At 40.1% G+C, this 15,384-nt stretch overlaps 1 protein-coding gene across 2 annotated transcripts; it reads right to left on the bottom strand.

Annotated features, from left to right (window-relative positions):
• Positions 1-40: 40 nt before the first annotated feature.
• Positions 41-10,277, bottom strand: LOC121620527 (nitric oxide synthase interacting protein). 2 transcript variants are annotated; one of them, XM_041956599.1, is made up of 10 exons: positions 9,059-10,277; positions 8,771-8,872; positions 7,930-8,035; positions 7,496-7,577; positions 4,866-5,001; positions 3,116-3,264; positions 2,083-2,199; positions 1,434-1,504; positions 1,236-1,344; positions 41-863 (listed from the first exon to the last, which is right to left on the bottom strand). In XM_041956599.1, the coding sequence occupies exons 1-10, from the start codon at positions 9,213-9,215 to the stop codon at positions 792-794; spliced, it is 1,101 nt and encodes a 366-aa protein (XP_041812533.1). In that variant the 5' UTR covers positions 9,216-10,277; the 3' UTR covers positions 41-791. The 2 variants fall into 2 exon arrangements, with proteins under 2 accessions (XP_041812533.1, XP_041812532.1); XM_041956598.1 differs by having other exon boundaries at positions 42-863; positions 9,035-10,275.
• Between the last annotated feature and the right edge of the window lie 5,107 nt (positions 10,278-15,384).

Genomic DNA, 15,384 nt, shown 5'->3' on the forward strand with positions numbered 1-15,384 from the left:
CAATGCAAATGGATACTGAATTTTATCTCTGAAATAAAAACAGCCAGCCTTTGGTTTCCATATGTTTAATGATTATGACTTGAAACTCTTTAGATGTGATCCCTGACATCATGTCTACTGTTGTCAATTAGGTGTGCTGACTTTGATGAAAGCAGTCAAAGATATAAAGTGAGTCTCAAATACATTAACATAACACACACACACTATTACTATGACAAATATGCAGTAAAGCTTGGCCCTGACTATCACATACAGCAGCTAAGCAGCTTAAACTAACATCAGTTAAATGAGACACATTTATCAGGATATAACATTTGGAGAGGCTTTATTATCACCAGCTTAAATCCTGTGAAACTATTCTTGTAGCTTTGAATTTAACTTCTCATACATTCTGGAGCACAAGGCAATGAATATTATCAAAAGACCAGTCCTATGTAGAGCCATAAAGTTTGCAACCTGACAGTAAAGAAAGGTCCTTGAAAAGCGGCATCTTCTGCCAATAATCAGCTCTGCAGCCATCATCAACTTTAAAGATAGACATGTCATTCAGGAAAGAATTGTGTTTCACATGAATGACAAAACATCTATGATAGACTGAAAAAAGAAATACAATTGCTAGTTACCCATGAGAACAAGAAAAATATACAAAGGCCATCAAAACAGTTGAAAGTTGTGGACATGCTGGGAGGAATATGTTACAAAAATACACCCATTTACACGTCACAGAACTATAGCCAGGACGTACAGAACATGTTTGTGACAACGCTGTCCAGTCTTCAGATCCTACAGTGTCACACTTGCATCACTGGACGAGCCTCTTTGGCACGCAGGTCAACCCCGGAGGCAGCGAAGCCAGTCCCCCCCTGTCAGAACATGACAGACCATCAGAACCAATTTAACACTATGCAACAAATTCACACCTGAGTACAAATAGAGTTTGGATAAATGTGTGAGACTAAAACATTAGGGAATCTTTTTCCTGCATCAGCATGTTAACAAGAGGAAAAACAGTAGTTAACAGCTCCCTCTGTCTCCATGGTGTCAACAACATCGGTAACAATGGATGTGGTAGCAGCAACTGCTTGCTGTCTAAATGCACCTTCAGTCTGTCTCCTCAGCTGGGAGATTGTTAAATCCAATGTACAAGATAGAATTTTGGGAATCAATGAAACAATTTCAAATCAAAGACTTCTTGATAGTTGAAATGACCTTCCCCTACAGAGAAAAATACGTACCCTCTGCAGTGGTATGATGTCTTTGTCGGACAGTTGGTCTCCAGTCACAGGATCAATCATGTCCTTCTTGATTAACTTCTCCACACACTCCTGAGTTACCACAGTACCCCTGAACACAGCACAATGTGTTTCAGTTATGGCCTCAGAGAACATGTAACATCTGAATGTCAGAATGGAGGTAGAGATGTTTGTACTCACGAGGGTCGCAGAACAGCACAGGGAACACTGTTGCCCAGGACATCTCTGGTTACTGCACATACATACCTGTCCTGAAGAGAGAAAACAGGATTATATCAACAGCATGCAGTCTGCTCTACTACTGTCAGCGTCACTTATCCTAAAATATGTCCAAACTGCCAACACCCTCCCATACATACTCCCCTCCCATGCATACCCACTGAACTGACAAGAGGTTAACGTTGCGTTGCCATCAAGTAGTACTGGGTGTGGTTGTATTGCACTAGTTTTATGATTATGATAACAAATACATGAGCACAGTATCAGACCTGATACCCAGCACTAGTATCGGTATCGTCCCTGTATACAAAAACTAATGAAATCAGTCTGAGGTAAATAGTTTATACGTATGATGGTGTCGCTAACTTTCTGGATAGCTAAGCTGCTATCTTATTGGATGAGCTTCATGAGGTCAGTGGGATAAATCATTGTTAAGGTTGCACAATTTAGATTGCCTAAATCTATATTAGCTGTCATGTTTGGTTATGGTATTTTAGTAAGTTAGTACCAATTATTTGTTTAAAAAAAACAAATCTGCCCACAACTATCAAGCTGTTAACTCTGAGCACTTTGCGTGATGGTGGACTACAAGGTAATGAAGCAAACTGACCTGGCGGGTGAGCAGGGCCACTCTGTCCAGGCTCGAGTCCAGCGGGGTGAAACAGACTGTGATAAGCTCGTTCATCTTAATGGGTCGTCCTGACATGGGACATAACACAGCCTTACTCTGACAGACAGAAGGGGAGGAGAGAAAAGGAGAGGCATTAAAAAACGGTCCAGCAGTGGAAAGCCAGTCACAGCCAAAGAGATTTTGATATTTGGATCCTGGGTCAAACTGACTTCAGCCTTTAATACAGTGTCAACATTAAATAGAGAGATAAACCAAATAAACAGAATACCATGCCATCTACATTTAAAGCAAATGTGACCCTGCCAAGAACTCCAACCACACACACAATGCATGATTCAAGTTTAACTCTTTAATGTCTGCTCCAAGAAAAAAGCTATGTAAAAATGATTTTTTATGTTATTGGGCCACTAATCACAAGAATAATGTTGTCTGATGCTGGGATGGAAGAGATCTGGTGAGTGCAACCAGTGATGGATTCTCTTCTGGTCACTGAATTCATGAATGTTCTGCAGGCTGGATGTGGCCTGTGGGCTGTCCCTGGTTATATAGACTGATCTGATTTGAAAAAGAAAATGGGCTCTTTCAGAGTTTTGTTGTTCATTAAACGGAATGTATTCTTTGCTTATAAAAGATGAGACAATACCTTCTTTCTCTGCATGTTACCTTGTGCTACTGCACCCATTATGTCAATCTGACAGCATTCTTTTCAGACTTGTGCCATGTTGAAAGTGATACAGAAGTGTTTCAGGCTGAGCTAATTAGACTGCCTTCATGACTTTTGTGTAAAAGTGATCAGTGTGCTTATTCAGCCATGAGACCAACTTGTTGAATTAGCATCAGATTAATGGAAAAAGGTACAAGTCTGATCACCAATGTGCTGCGAGCAAGACAGAAGAATGCTCAGGTACAGTATTTTCTATGAATTGAATCCCCTTTTGTAAAGATGTGTAATGTCCTGAGCAAGAATCAGTTCCAACTGCCCTGACCTGACATGGCAGGAGAAGTTACTCACTGGTTTCTTGAGCAGGGTGGGTTTGGATTCTGGTGTCAGAGAAGGAATCCAGAAACTGGGCAGGCTTTGGCTGGACGTGGCAGCTGAACCAGTGGAGGGTTCTGCTGGGCTGCTGTCTGTCTTGCCCTTCTCACTTCCTCTGTTCTGCCCTGAAGGGGAAAAACAGTTGTACCCACTTAACACTGCAAATGCATTTACTTTCACAAATAATTGTTCTGATTATGACTGTAAGTATGTGAAATGTAAAGCGATTAATAAACTGGGATAAGATGAAGACATGGTTGTATTCTCCAGTACAACTACTTAAAACAACTACTTCAGGGCTTTGCTCTGGGGCACCTCAGTAAGGAAGAGTAAGTCTGTCAAGGCAGGAGGTCTATTCACTATTAAAATCATCATTACTCTTTGAATTTTCAAGCAGTTTGATTTGTTACAAATGACAAACATGTACAGTGAAGTCAGACATTCACACACACTTAGGTTCAAGTCATTAAAACAACTGTTAAACCGCAGTTTCAGAAAGATGGCTAGGATGTTGGACTAGTGCATAACACAAACAATTTTCCAACTATTGTTTACAGACAGCTTATTTTACACTTATACCATGGTCTGGGTGAATACTCGATTCTGATTGGCTGCAGGGTGTCCATTAAAAAGTGTTATAGGACACCTGTAAAAGAAGTTCCGGTCAAAAAGCCTGATTGTTCTAAATTATTGCGCTGGCTCAAACGCTAGTTGGTAACCGTGGCAACAGAAACTCAGAACATACGTTAACATACGTTATTTCAGAGTTTATTTATCACAACGGCAAGAAAGTACACAAAACATGAGTGATTTTGTAGTTTCATTTAACCTATTTGGTGAATTTGATAATTGTGGATAATATTTCTAAAAACGATTGACTTACTTGCTTGATACCCATTTAATGATCAGAGTGAGGCTGTTTCTAGCAATAAAAACAATTTAGGAAACTATCTGTGGACTTTGATTCTTTGAAACAAATTTTCGCATCATCCTCTGGACAAACACAAGCGGTAAGAGGTGCACTTGTCCTCTGAGATGATACTTTGTAACGTAACATAACATTAAGCAATCATCTGACTTCCCTCCGGAAGCTTCGCGTCGGACGGTTCACACCTCCGCGTCGTCCATTCGTTTATGATAATGGACACCTCGTGTCCTCATTATCCCTTACATAATTTACTCTATCACAATTCAAGTGGCTCATAAGGTTACATACACTAAGTTGACTGTGCTTTTAAACCAGGTGGAAAATTCTAGAAAATGATGTCATAGCTCTAGAAGCTTCTGATAGTGATGTCATTTGAGTCAGCTGGAAGTGTACCTATGGATGTATTTTAAAGCCAACCTTCAAAGTCAGACCTCATGGGAAAATCAAAGCAAATCAGTCAAAATCTCTGACAAAAAAAATTCATCCTTATGAGCAATTTCCAAACACCAAAAGGTATTCATCTGTACAACAGTATGCAAGTATAAACACCATGCCCATGACAAATGCCCGCAAAGAAAGAAAATGTTTGTGTGGAATAAGGTTTAGATGGTGTCAGATGCATGAGTAATGTCCTTTTGCCAGTGAAACGCATGTTGAAGTAATAAACTGCACTATTTGTGGTTGTCTTTTCAGATAATAACAGACCGGTGCTATGTGCAAAAGCTAACACAGACACTCTGTCCACACTAGATGGCAATGTCATTTTGGCCACGTCTCTGTCATAAGAGGGACACATACCAGATCTGAATGGGTTGATGGGTTTGGACACAATGCTGTTCTCCCTGGTTTTAAACCTCTCCACCCTCTCTCTTTCCACCGACTTCGACTCAAGCTGGCTGTTGCTCCTCTGTGCTTGCTTCTGCTTCTCATATGCCTAAAAAATGAGAGGAGGAAAACACAGCTGAGTACTCTGAATTTTGAGTAATAATATTCAACAGAAAGAAGAAGCAAAAATTAAAGATATATCTGCATAAAATAGCATGAACAAATTCTGAAAAACAAAAACTAAAAATATACTTTATATTTTAAAAAACCCTCAACACATCAATACAGACCCGCGAGTAGAAATCAACTGACTGGCTGATAAATGTCTTTCTCACCCAGAATGAGCCTATGACTCCATTTTGCTGCACAGTGTACAAAGTCAGAATAAGCAGCTGTGTGTGCTGTCCAGTCAGTCAGCTGTGTGGCAGCAAAGTTAAGATGAAGAGGTTGAAACGTTTTCTGTGATCACAGATTTTAATTGTCAACACACTGATCATGCAGCACTGATGTTGTGATCAACCTGTTGTCACGTTGCCTTTGTCAGACAACGCTGTGAACATGAAATCAGGAATTATTCTGATAGCTTTTCTGTTGTGCGTGTTTTCTACTGTGAACAGAGATCTCTGCTAGTGCTGACATTCATTAGACAAGTTTCAGGCTTGCATCAGGAAAGCCATAGAAAGTTAAAGGCTTAAGAGAAGAGATAGGTTCTTGGCTTTCTACTAAAAATATTTAGCTTCCCTGACACCTATAGCATTGTTCAAATGCTTTGAGGCATGATCCTGCATCCCTGATGTTCTGTTGCTGGAAACCACCAATAAACCAACAGAAGACCACTGCAGTGTTGAAGGCAAATAGTCAAGAATGGAGTTAGCAATGTAGCTCGGTCCGAGCCCATTAAGGGCTTTATAGGAAGCCAGTGCAGAGCAGCTAGAAATGAATGAATGTGCTCTCTCCTTTTGGTTCTGGTTGACAGCTGAGCTGAGTAGCTGGGTTTTGAATGAGCTGACGTCTCTTTTTTTTACCTGTAGACAACTAAATAGTGAGAGTGAGTTACAGTAAACAAGTTGGCTTGAAATAAAGACATGAATCCGTTTTTCTGCATCTTTTTGATTAATAAATGCTCGTGCTGCAGCTCTGTTTCACAGGTGGAAAAATGAAGTTTTCGTCACCATGTTGATGTGTACATTTTGTAATCTCAGATTTAATCCTGGGAGTTAATATCCCCAAAATATTAAACAGCATTTCTCTTTTTGTTTTAGTACTGACTACTAAAATTTCAGTTTTGTCCTCATTTAACTTTTATGAGGAATTAATTATTAGTCATCCATTTATTTATTGTCAAAAGACAGTTAGCAAGTGCATCTATAGCTACAGCACTCTTGTTTTGGTATGGTTTGGTCATGCTGAGAACATGACATAGGTTGGCACTGCAGTCTACAACCAGTGGTGTTTGGATGCATCTCATCATACTTAAAGCGGTCTTTACAGTTCTGAAATATGTTGACATTGTCAATAAACTTTATCGCATGAGTGAGGCACTACAATGCTAGCTGAAAGATTTATTTTCCCAGCGTTGAAATGGGGCCTATTAGTAATACGTGTTGTGACTGACAGTTGCTCAGTTTCTCCAATAGAAGGCGCAAGTTTTTTTTCAGGACCACAGAGTTTCCTTTCTTAGAATGTCTACAGATCCAATTTGAATGATAATCTCTCAGTTAGATGTGTAGAGATGATAACAGACAGGTGGGGATTTGATGGATTTATTCTGCCCCTGGGCCTGGCGATGGTTTTGGGGCATTTTTTTGGTTTTGGTCAGCCTTACTGCTGAGCAGTGTGATTAGTTTCGTAGTATTATCACACCTTTCATCGTTAAGAGCCAGTGTGTCATACTTGTTTTGCAATGACAGTTCAGGTAACGGAGTGAGTGCAGGTGTTCTCTTATTTGATGTCTTGCTGGATCTGCTTTTGTGGAGGACGATGTCAGACCAAGTGCTGGCTGGAGTTGATGCTTTCTGTCTTGCGCCAGTGCTGTGCCAGTAAGAAGTGTCACTCAGGAAGGCTGGTTTTTGAGCTTCAAGAGCTGATCCAGAGGTGTTAGAACACATTCAGGGCAGCATGTCAGCTAAGTCCATGACAGGATACACCACAGCGGTGTATAGAAGTCTGTCTGTTTTCAGCACCTTATAGCTACTACAAAGTCAATGATTTGCTCATTCTCACATATCTGATGCAGCATTGCTGTCTTCTCTTCAAGCTGTGAAGGTCTCTCAGTTAGTCTATCACACTCAATGCAACATATTTTGCTATGTTATCTCTATCCTGATCCCAAGTTTCCAGCCACACACAACAGACAACGACAGCAAAAAAGGCTGTGATGTTTGTAATTCATGAATAATAATAAAAGTGATAAAAATATGGTGGTGGCTTCCTGTGTCTGTCATAAAGCTCGCTCCCCGTAATTTGAAAGGACAGGATCCACTTTCCAAAACAATGAAAGCAAAGTGGCGAGCAGCAGGAAAGTGATTGCTGTGTAAGAGAACAGGATGCAGAGTATTTGACAATGTAGTGTGGACGTAGTCTGAAAAAGACATGCAGCTTACCTTCATTTTTTTGGCAATTTCTGTCTTCTGGTGGAGAATGTATTCAAGAATGGCCTGTTTTTCATACAAGTATCCATCTGGACTGTTGACAGCAACAGACACAATCTTCACATGTATGGTCACATGCTACGGTTATACAGTATTTTATACAGCAGGCATGTCAAACTCATTCCATAACGGGTCGTGTGGCTGCAGGTTTTCGTTCCAACCAAGGAGGAGCACACCAGGCTGGAATCAATTAATCAGCTGATCTCAGTCTTCAGCTGATAACTAAGTGATCCCTTGATGTAGTTTGGTTGGCCTGGTGTGCTCCTCCTTGGTTAGAACAAAAACCTGCAGCCACACGGCCCTTTATGGAATGAGTTTGACATGCCTGTTATACAGCATGTCTATGTTCAAGTGTGTGCACATTGGTGTTCGAGACAGAAACATACGTCACCACGGGATCCTGACAGGGCTGCAGGGACAGGCAGCAGCAGTCAAAGTCTTTGATCGCGTCTTTGCCCAGTCGAATGCTCTGTGTTCCATAACCAGATGCCGCTGAGCAGGAGGAGAGACACAAACGGCATGCTTACATGGTGTACTGAAATGCTGTGTAAATCTTGTCTATATGACAGGGATCAAAGACTGTCAGGCCTAATCTCATTGTTTAAATTTATCTACCTGAAAATATTACGCTTAAAAAGTTTATCTATATTCTTTATGTAATTTTTTTTTATTTAAGCCTCACTGAGATTGAAGAGTGACCTGGCAAGGAGGGCAGCATAAAAGGTCTAACATCAATAAACTCAAACAGTAGAAACAGACAGATACAACAGTGAAGCACAAATGACTGAACGCAATATCCAGTTCATTAAACACAAATTAAAAAAACACATAGGTATGATGCATGATCAGGTGCAATCACCGTTTTGCTTAAAAATGATGGCAAGCTGATAGCAGAGGTGTTATTGGGACAAATAAACACACACATACCATGATTTCTTTTTCTGCAAAGACAAACTCAGTGAGAAACATTTTGGTTGTGGTCATTTTGATCGTAAAAAAAAAAAAAAATGAAAAGGAAATAGGGCATCATTGTGTCGAGTGATTGCCGTGGCTCTTACTGGCTCACTGGCCACAACTGACTTACAAATAATTATAGGGAAGCACTTAAAATCTTATAATCGATCGATGTATTTCAAGTTTTATATTTACTGGTACCCGCTTTAAGGGCGACAATTTCTGAGCAGGGCTCAGCTGGTAGACAGTTGTCTAGCTTGATATGGTTCTCACCTGTATCTTTCTTTTTCTCGTGGTATGTGTAGACAGCTCCGGCCGTGCAGTTCTTTCCATGGCGAGTCATTGCACTTACTATTTTAATCAGATAATCTAGTGCTGGATGGAAAAATAATAAAGTTCATGTGGCTGTGAGCGTTGATGCTAAGATGCTAACATGAGCTGCTAGCGTTAAATATAAACATACACGAACAGATTAACAGATCTAACGTACTCAGAAAACATCACATTAGAGTTTTTATAAGCCGTAATGATCGTTACCTGCGCTGCTTTTTAAGGGTATACCTGAGGAAGAAAACTGTTTATCAAGCACCAAACCATCGACACGGTAACTTCGTCGTTTCTTCTCCTGCTTCGGCTTCCGTTTCCTTCTTCTTCTTCTTTGAAGTTTTACGGCAGCTGACATCCACGATGTTTCATTACTGCCACCTTCAGGATTCATTCGCCATCTTTATCCATTTTATGGAGAGATTTCCTCTCTTCCTCTTACTTTTAACGTTGTCCTCCTCCTGTCTGTCATGAATACATTTCCAGCATGATATAAGAATATGTTCAACTGTTCCTGCCTCATGAAACTGACTGCAAAGGCCTGTTGAGTGTTTTCCTATGATGAAAAGTGTTCTGTTAAGGTTGCTGTGCCCAGTTCTCTGCCTGCTTAGTATCACTTGCTTTATCCTCTTATTTCCTTGACTTCTTAGTATACCCACTCTGGAAATTTCTCCCTTTTATTGTGTTATCCCAATGCTGTTGCCACTGTTAAGTCATAGTCCTCCACACTACTTTCCCCTCTAATTTTGATAATTTAATACTGACGTCAACATCCCTTTCTGACTGCTTCTTCTTGTCTGCTCTCTCATTTCCCAGGACACCTGAACACATTTTTCCCATCTAACTATTCTTGATTTAGCACTCAAGATATCATATAGCCAATCCTGATGACATCTGGCTGAGCCTGAATTGATGCCTTTGAGGGCTGACACTGAATCACTAAAAATTAACAAATGACAGTGGCAGTTAACCTGTTTGCTCCACTCTAATGCCGTCAGAATAGCATACAATTCAGCAGTATATACGTCCAAACAGTATTTCTTACTGCCTCCTTACACTTATCGTCCCACTGTGGTACTACTTTCCTCCTCATGCCGCCTTTAGTTTTGGAAATGGATCTTAATCCAGCCAGTATTAGGGCTTGTTTTATTTTCCTGTCGAGTGTTTCCATTCATTCATTCATTCATTCATTCCCTCATTAATCTGACTTATGTATCTGTCCCATTTTTTCAAGAAATTTCGCCCATCCATTTTCCACCTGAATTTTCTGCAGTCATCAAGTTTTCTATATTAATCTTAGTCCAGACTTGGTAATGGTCACTCCCTATAGTCCTTCTGTCCTGCCAAATTAACTGCCTCAGCATATGAGACCTTTTCTTTCAGCCTTATCTGTTGCACCTCGGTCTCTCTTTTGAGCACTCCACATGCCCAATAAGCTACACTGTGATTCCCTACACCATTACAGCACCCCACTCCCTCTCCAAATTTTCCATATTCATGCTCTCCCCCACATCTAGCGCATCATATTTTTCCTTTGCACACTCACACACTGCAAATCCAAAATCTGTGTCATTTTATCAGATTTAAATTGGTCTTCTTTCTACAGAGTTCAAAAAAGACCTCTCCCTTGTCCAAGAGCCACCTCTTTCTCCTCCTTTTTTCTTCTTCTTTGCTCTACATCCGTTTCCATTTTGTCCTTCTTCTTTGGAGTTTTATGGAATCCTTTTTGTTGCAATACTGCCGCCCTCTGGTTGTAGTCCTCTTTAACATACGGTTGCTTATTGAGCACATCTCAGATCACATCTTTGAAAAGGCAGACATACCAGTCGTCGCTCGCTTTGCCTCTGATAAGGGGCTTTTGCGGCAATCTCCGAGAACTGTTAACAGTATACCACTCGCTGACAGTAAGGGTTAAAATGTGTTGTGTAATTACATGTAAACACCACCATGATCCAGCAAACTCTTCCTGGCCACACCTTTATTTCTTGTCTCTCTTCTGCATATTTTATGGTTTGTGTTTAAATTTTTGATTCTCACTTAAATGTCCTCAAATTTAAATTTCTGTATAATGGTATCACATACAGTATGCTGTTTAAAGGCTTTTGTGGTGCTTACAGTAAGCAAAACATTCAAACATGTATGTTTTAATGGCTGGCTGTAGACAGACAGGCAGACAGATGGATTTAGAATTTAACAGTCTCTGCAGAGGATTCTGGAAATTTGATTATGCTTTGGCAGCATAACATGCATATGTGAAGTTGGGCCCATCTTTTGTGTAGGTGCTCCACATTTGTAAATGACAAACACTGACTAGACCGTGCACCATGACTTTCAGCTACCTGCTGAGAAAACTGCTATGTTCTGAACCAGTGCCTGTGTTTCCCTTATATGTATTGTTTATTTCTGTGTCTCAAAAGCAGCATTTGCCTATGTGACTGTGGATTTTCTGTTAGCAGATCCCTACACTCATCACAAATAAAGCCCCAACTAGTAGAGGCACAGAATGAAATGCTGCTGGCTACAAAGAACTACAGTGATTAGCAGGGTTACAAAATCATCATTCACAGTGGAGGGATTAAAATGGCAGTCGTTTCTACACTTTTTATGCATGTAAAGACAAGAGTTGTTCAAAGCACCTCCTGGAAAACACCAAAGCTTTCTATAGAGTGATTTTCTTTCAGAATGGAGGCACAGAAAAGAACACACAGAAAAACATTAATCATGATAAGCGTAATCAGGGAAGAGTCACATCTTCTTGTACAGATAAACACAGTACAGCTATAAACACCCTGATGACCCTGCAATTATCATTGTTCATACCAGCAGGTCCGGACCAGTCCATATAAGGTCATATATAGTGAGGTTGTTGGGTTTCTATGGTGACACAGTTAACAAAGTCTGGAGTTAATGATGTGGTGGGATTGGCAATGGATGCTATGGCAGATAATAAGTGGGACTAGACCTCCTTCGTAAACAACTATCCCCCACAGGCAGCCCACCCAGCAATTATCAGGAACACTTCTCTTTATCTACACTCTTTGAACATGAGCCTGTCACTATCACTCCATCAGCATCCTGCCCTCTAGCTCACCATCATTTCCCATCCCGATGCCTGCTGCACATTCTTTCTGTCTTCAACACAAATCAGCTTTACTGGCAGCAACTAGTAAAGAACATATCAAGGATATCTTGATATTTCTAAGTTTTTTTCTCATGCTTCTAGGGTAATAATCACCTACATCCTAATGTTATCTTAGGTGAAGACATTTACATAAACGTGCAAAACACATGAATATCAAAGAATGACAGCAGCTGCTCAATTTAAGGCAAGACATAAGTTTGGCCAATAGTGCAAAATAAACAAGGCAAAACATTTTATCATATAATATATCCAGGGCGAGGGTAGATGTGTTTTTCCTGGAATGCTCATTCAACCTCCAACAGTGAGAGAAAGATGGCAGAAAGCAAGTCAGGAAATACACATAACCGCAGTGGGAAGAAAAGGAGCTGTGGACACCTGGCTGTGGCTGTTCTGTGAATGTCACTGGATGATCACTGCTCAAAACATCGCCAGCCGAAAGAATGACAGTCAATGGCTTATCCATACAATGATAGCATGTGGACACATTGCGTAGATGGGGTGTATTCCTCACCATCAGGTATCAGAGGTTAACCCCTGACAACATTTCTGCAGATCCCTCTACATGTGACGACCAGTAGGCAACACCATGTGGGCGGGCCTGGTGATAGCAATCTCTCTAATAAAAGTAACAACACAGTTACAATCCATTCTGAATTCTGTGGGTCCATCATTATGTCCACAATGCTTTCTGTTATGTAGATGGCAGGTAGGCTCTTTCTCCCAACTGCAGTTCAGCAAGCAGAAAGTGCCTGTAAAAACACACACAGTGAACTAACTATAACTTTGGAATACCAACATGATTTGCTGAAGCCTCATTTTAGCTTTAGCGAATGTGTAAATGTGTAAAGGCATTTTACACACACCAAGTATTGAAAGTATTGACTTTGTCCCCATCACTTGGAATCAATAGGTACATGAATATAGGATACTAAAGCTTTACTACTGGAGGAATGCCCAGGACAGTTCTCATTAATCAGCCATCAGTAGCACATAACCATACAGAGCATACTCAACAACAAAATGATGGATCAGTGAAACTTGATGATAAATCATGTAATCATAGTAGTATAAGTAAAGTTATATTTTAGAAATCAACATAAACAACAGACATTTAATTCTGACCTTTCTCTGACCTCTATTTAGAGCCATCAAACATTGCATCTCTTTTTTTCTCCCTTTCTCATTAACCTCCTCCCCCTGCTCATGTTTTCTGGGTGTTTGTTGTTAGTTTCCTGTCACAGAGGAAGTGCCTCACCCTGTTGCCTGCCTCCCTATTGGCCCCAGATAAACAGTGATTTGTTGGGGGTGAGACAGAGTGATGGGGGCAGTGCAGGAGGATAGATAGAAGGAATGGAATATGGATAGGGAGCACAAGAAGACAAGAAGGCAGAAGGCAGGGATCAGAGCAGAGAAGGCTTCAAATACAGATGAATGAGAGTGGGAGAGAGCAGACGCCTCACTGCCAGGGAGGAAATGGCTTTGTGTTGCAGGAGGTAAGCATGCACACAACAATGCAGACAGAGAACTAAACTAACCTAATACTTTAGGAAACTAATTTAAATTTGTTGGAATTACATGCGTTTCATGTTTTACATTTTTGTTTATCTTGTGTTTTATTTTAATTGTTCATACTAGAAACCAACATGTTAGCTAGTAATTTTGCCAATTAATGGCTTCTAAATATCTTCTAAAATGTTGCCAGACTTTGTAAAAAAATTTCTGCTTTATTTTGAAGAGCCTCAAACTTATAATATGTATAATCTGTGCTGCCAGTCCTCATTCGAACCTTTCTTGGTCTGGTCACTCCCAATCCTTGTACCAGTGTCTTGATACCACAGTGACGCTGGACAGGTTTGGGGGGGGCTGTGCTAAGGACTGCTGCTGTTATGTGATTGATGATCTTTTGTTGACTCTGTTTTCATGTGTATTTTCATTCTCAACTCATTGATTGTTGGAGTTATGTCTTTGTAATAGCTTGTATGTATTCCTAAATAAAACAGACGTCAATGTTTATGGAAGCATTTTTACTTTCTGTTATGCTCTTTGAATGCTGTGACAATTGGAGGAGATCAACATTAACAGGAATAAGAGAAGATTCATTAAATGTATTTACTTTTTCTTCTTCATGAACCTACCATACAAATAAAGGTGAATCCAAAGGATGGTGTCATATTCAGAGTCACTGTCCCTTTTTCATGGTGGGTAAGGTAAGGTAAGGTGTGAAAAATGCAACAATGAATTTGACACAGCTAGCACGTTTGGGTTACCATCAATAAATTAGAATATGTAGTCCATAGCAAACACATCATTTCAACTCATAATGTTTCACTCACCAGAAAACTAAAAAAAAATAACATCTACAAGTTTACAGTTTTTCTAACTGACATTAGTCATGACTAAATAAACAACCATCCACACACTCTTGTCCCTGACAACTGTCATCAGATACTGATTCGAATGTTTCTTAAAAAAATTGGTGCATTGCAATACACCACATTTCCCCTACTGACCTCCACCGACACTGATGAGAGGAACAAAGGTAAGTACTGGGGTGACTGTGGTTCAGGAGGTAGAGCAGTGGTCCACTTATCAGAAGGTTGGTGCTTCCATCCTTGGCCTCAGCAGGCCTCTGCATGTCAAAGTATCCTTGGGCAAGATACTGAACCAAGTTGCTGTGAGTGTGTTAATGCTCGTAATGAGCAGGTGGCCTAGCTTCCATGTGTGAATGGCTTGTGGCAATGTAAAACCTGTGTGTGATCAGCATAGCTGGAAATTTATGCCTTGCTTCCCGATGACATTTCCAAAGGTTAAAAAGTGTAGGACCAAAAATTGAACATTGAGGAACCCCACAATTTATTTTATAGCTTTTAGATGAGAATTCATCGAGGGTTACAAAATAAATGTCTATTTGGGCCAATTAAAAACAGTACAAGAAAAGCCAATCAGACTCTGAAGCCAAACTAAAAGAACTGTGATCTACCACCACTATGCTTAAGTCAAGTAGTACTAATACGGATTTTTTTTTTCATATCCATATTGGACCTGACTGGTGCTGTCTCAGCACAATGACTGGACCAAATTAGTCCAGACTGGTATTTTTCAAAAGTATTGTGGGAGTTCAAAAAAATCATTTAACTGATTAAAAACAGGCTTCACTAAACTTTTCACTAAAACGGCAGATTGGATACTGGTCTGTAGTGATTAAGAAGTGGGGCATCTACATTTCTTCACTTCAGAAGAGGTTTAACGATAATCTTTAGAGCAACAGGGAAAACACCAAGAGAATAAGATCTTTGAAAATGTGATATTCGGCCTTCAATTTATTCTTTCTCCATCTTCTTTCTGCTGTTCAACATTTCTCATTAATTGTTTGATTGTCTCGTTTCTCGATTTCTCGATTAAAGTAATTTTTTACTTTTAC

The sequence above is a fragment of the Chelmon rostratus genome, chromosome 17, assembly GCF_017976325.1.
Source record: "Chelmon rostratus isolate fCheRos1 chromosome 17, fCheRos1.pri, whole genome shotgun sequence".
NCBI classification, from domain to species: Eukaryota; Metazoa; Chordata; class Actinopteri; order Chaetodontiformes; family Chaetodontidae; genus Chelmon; species Chelmon rostratus.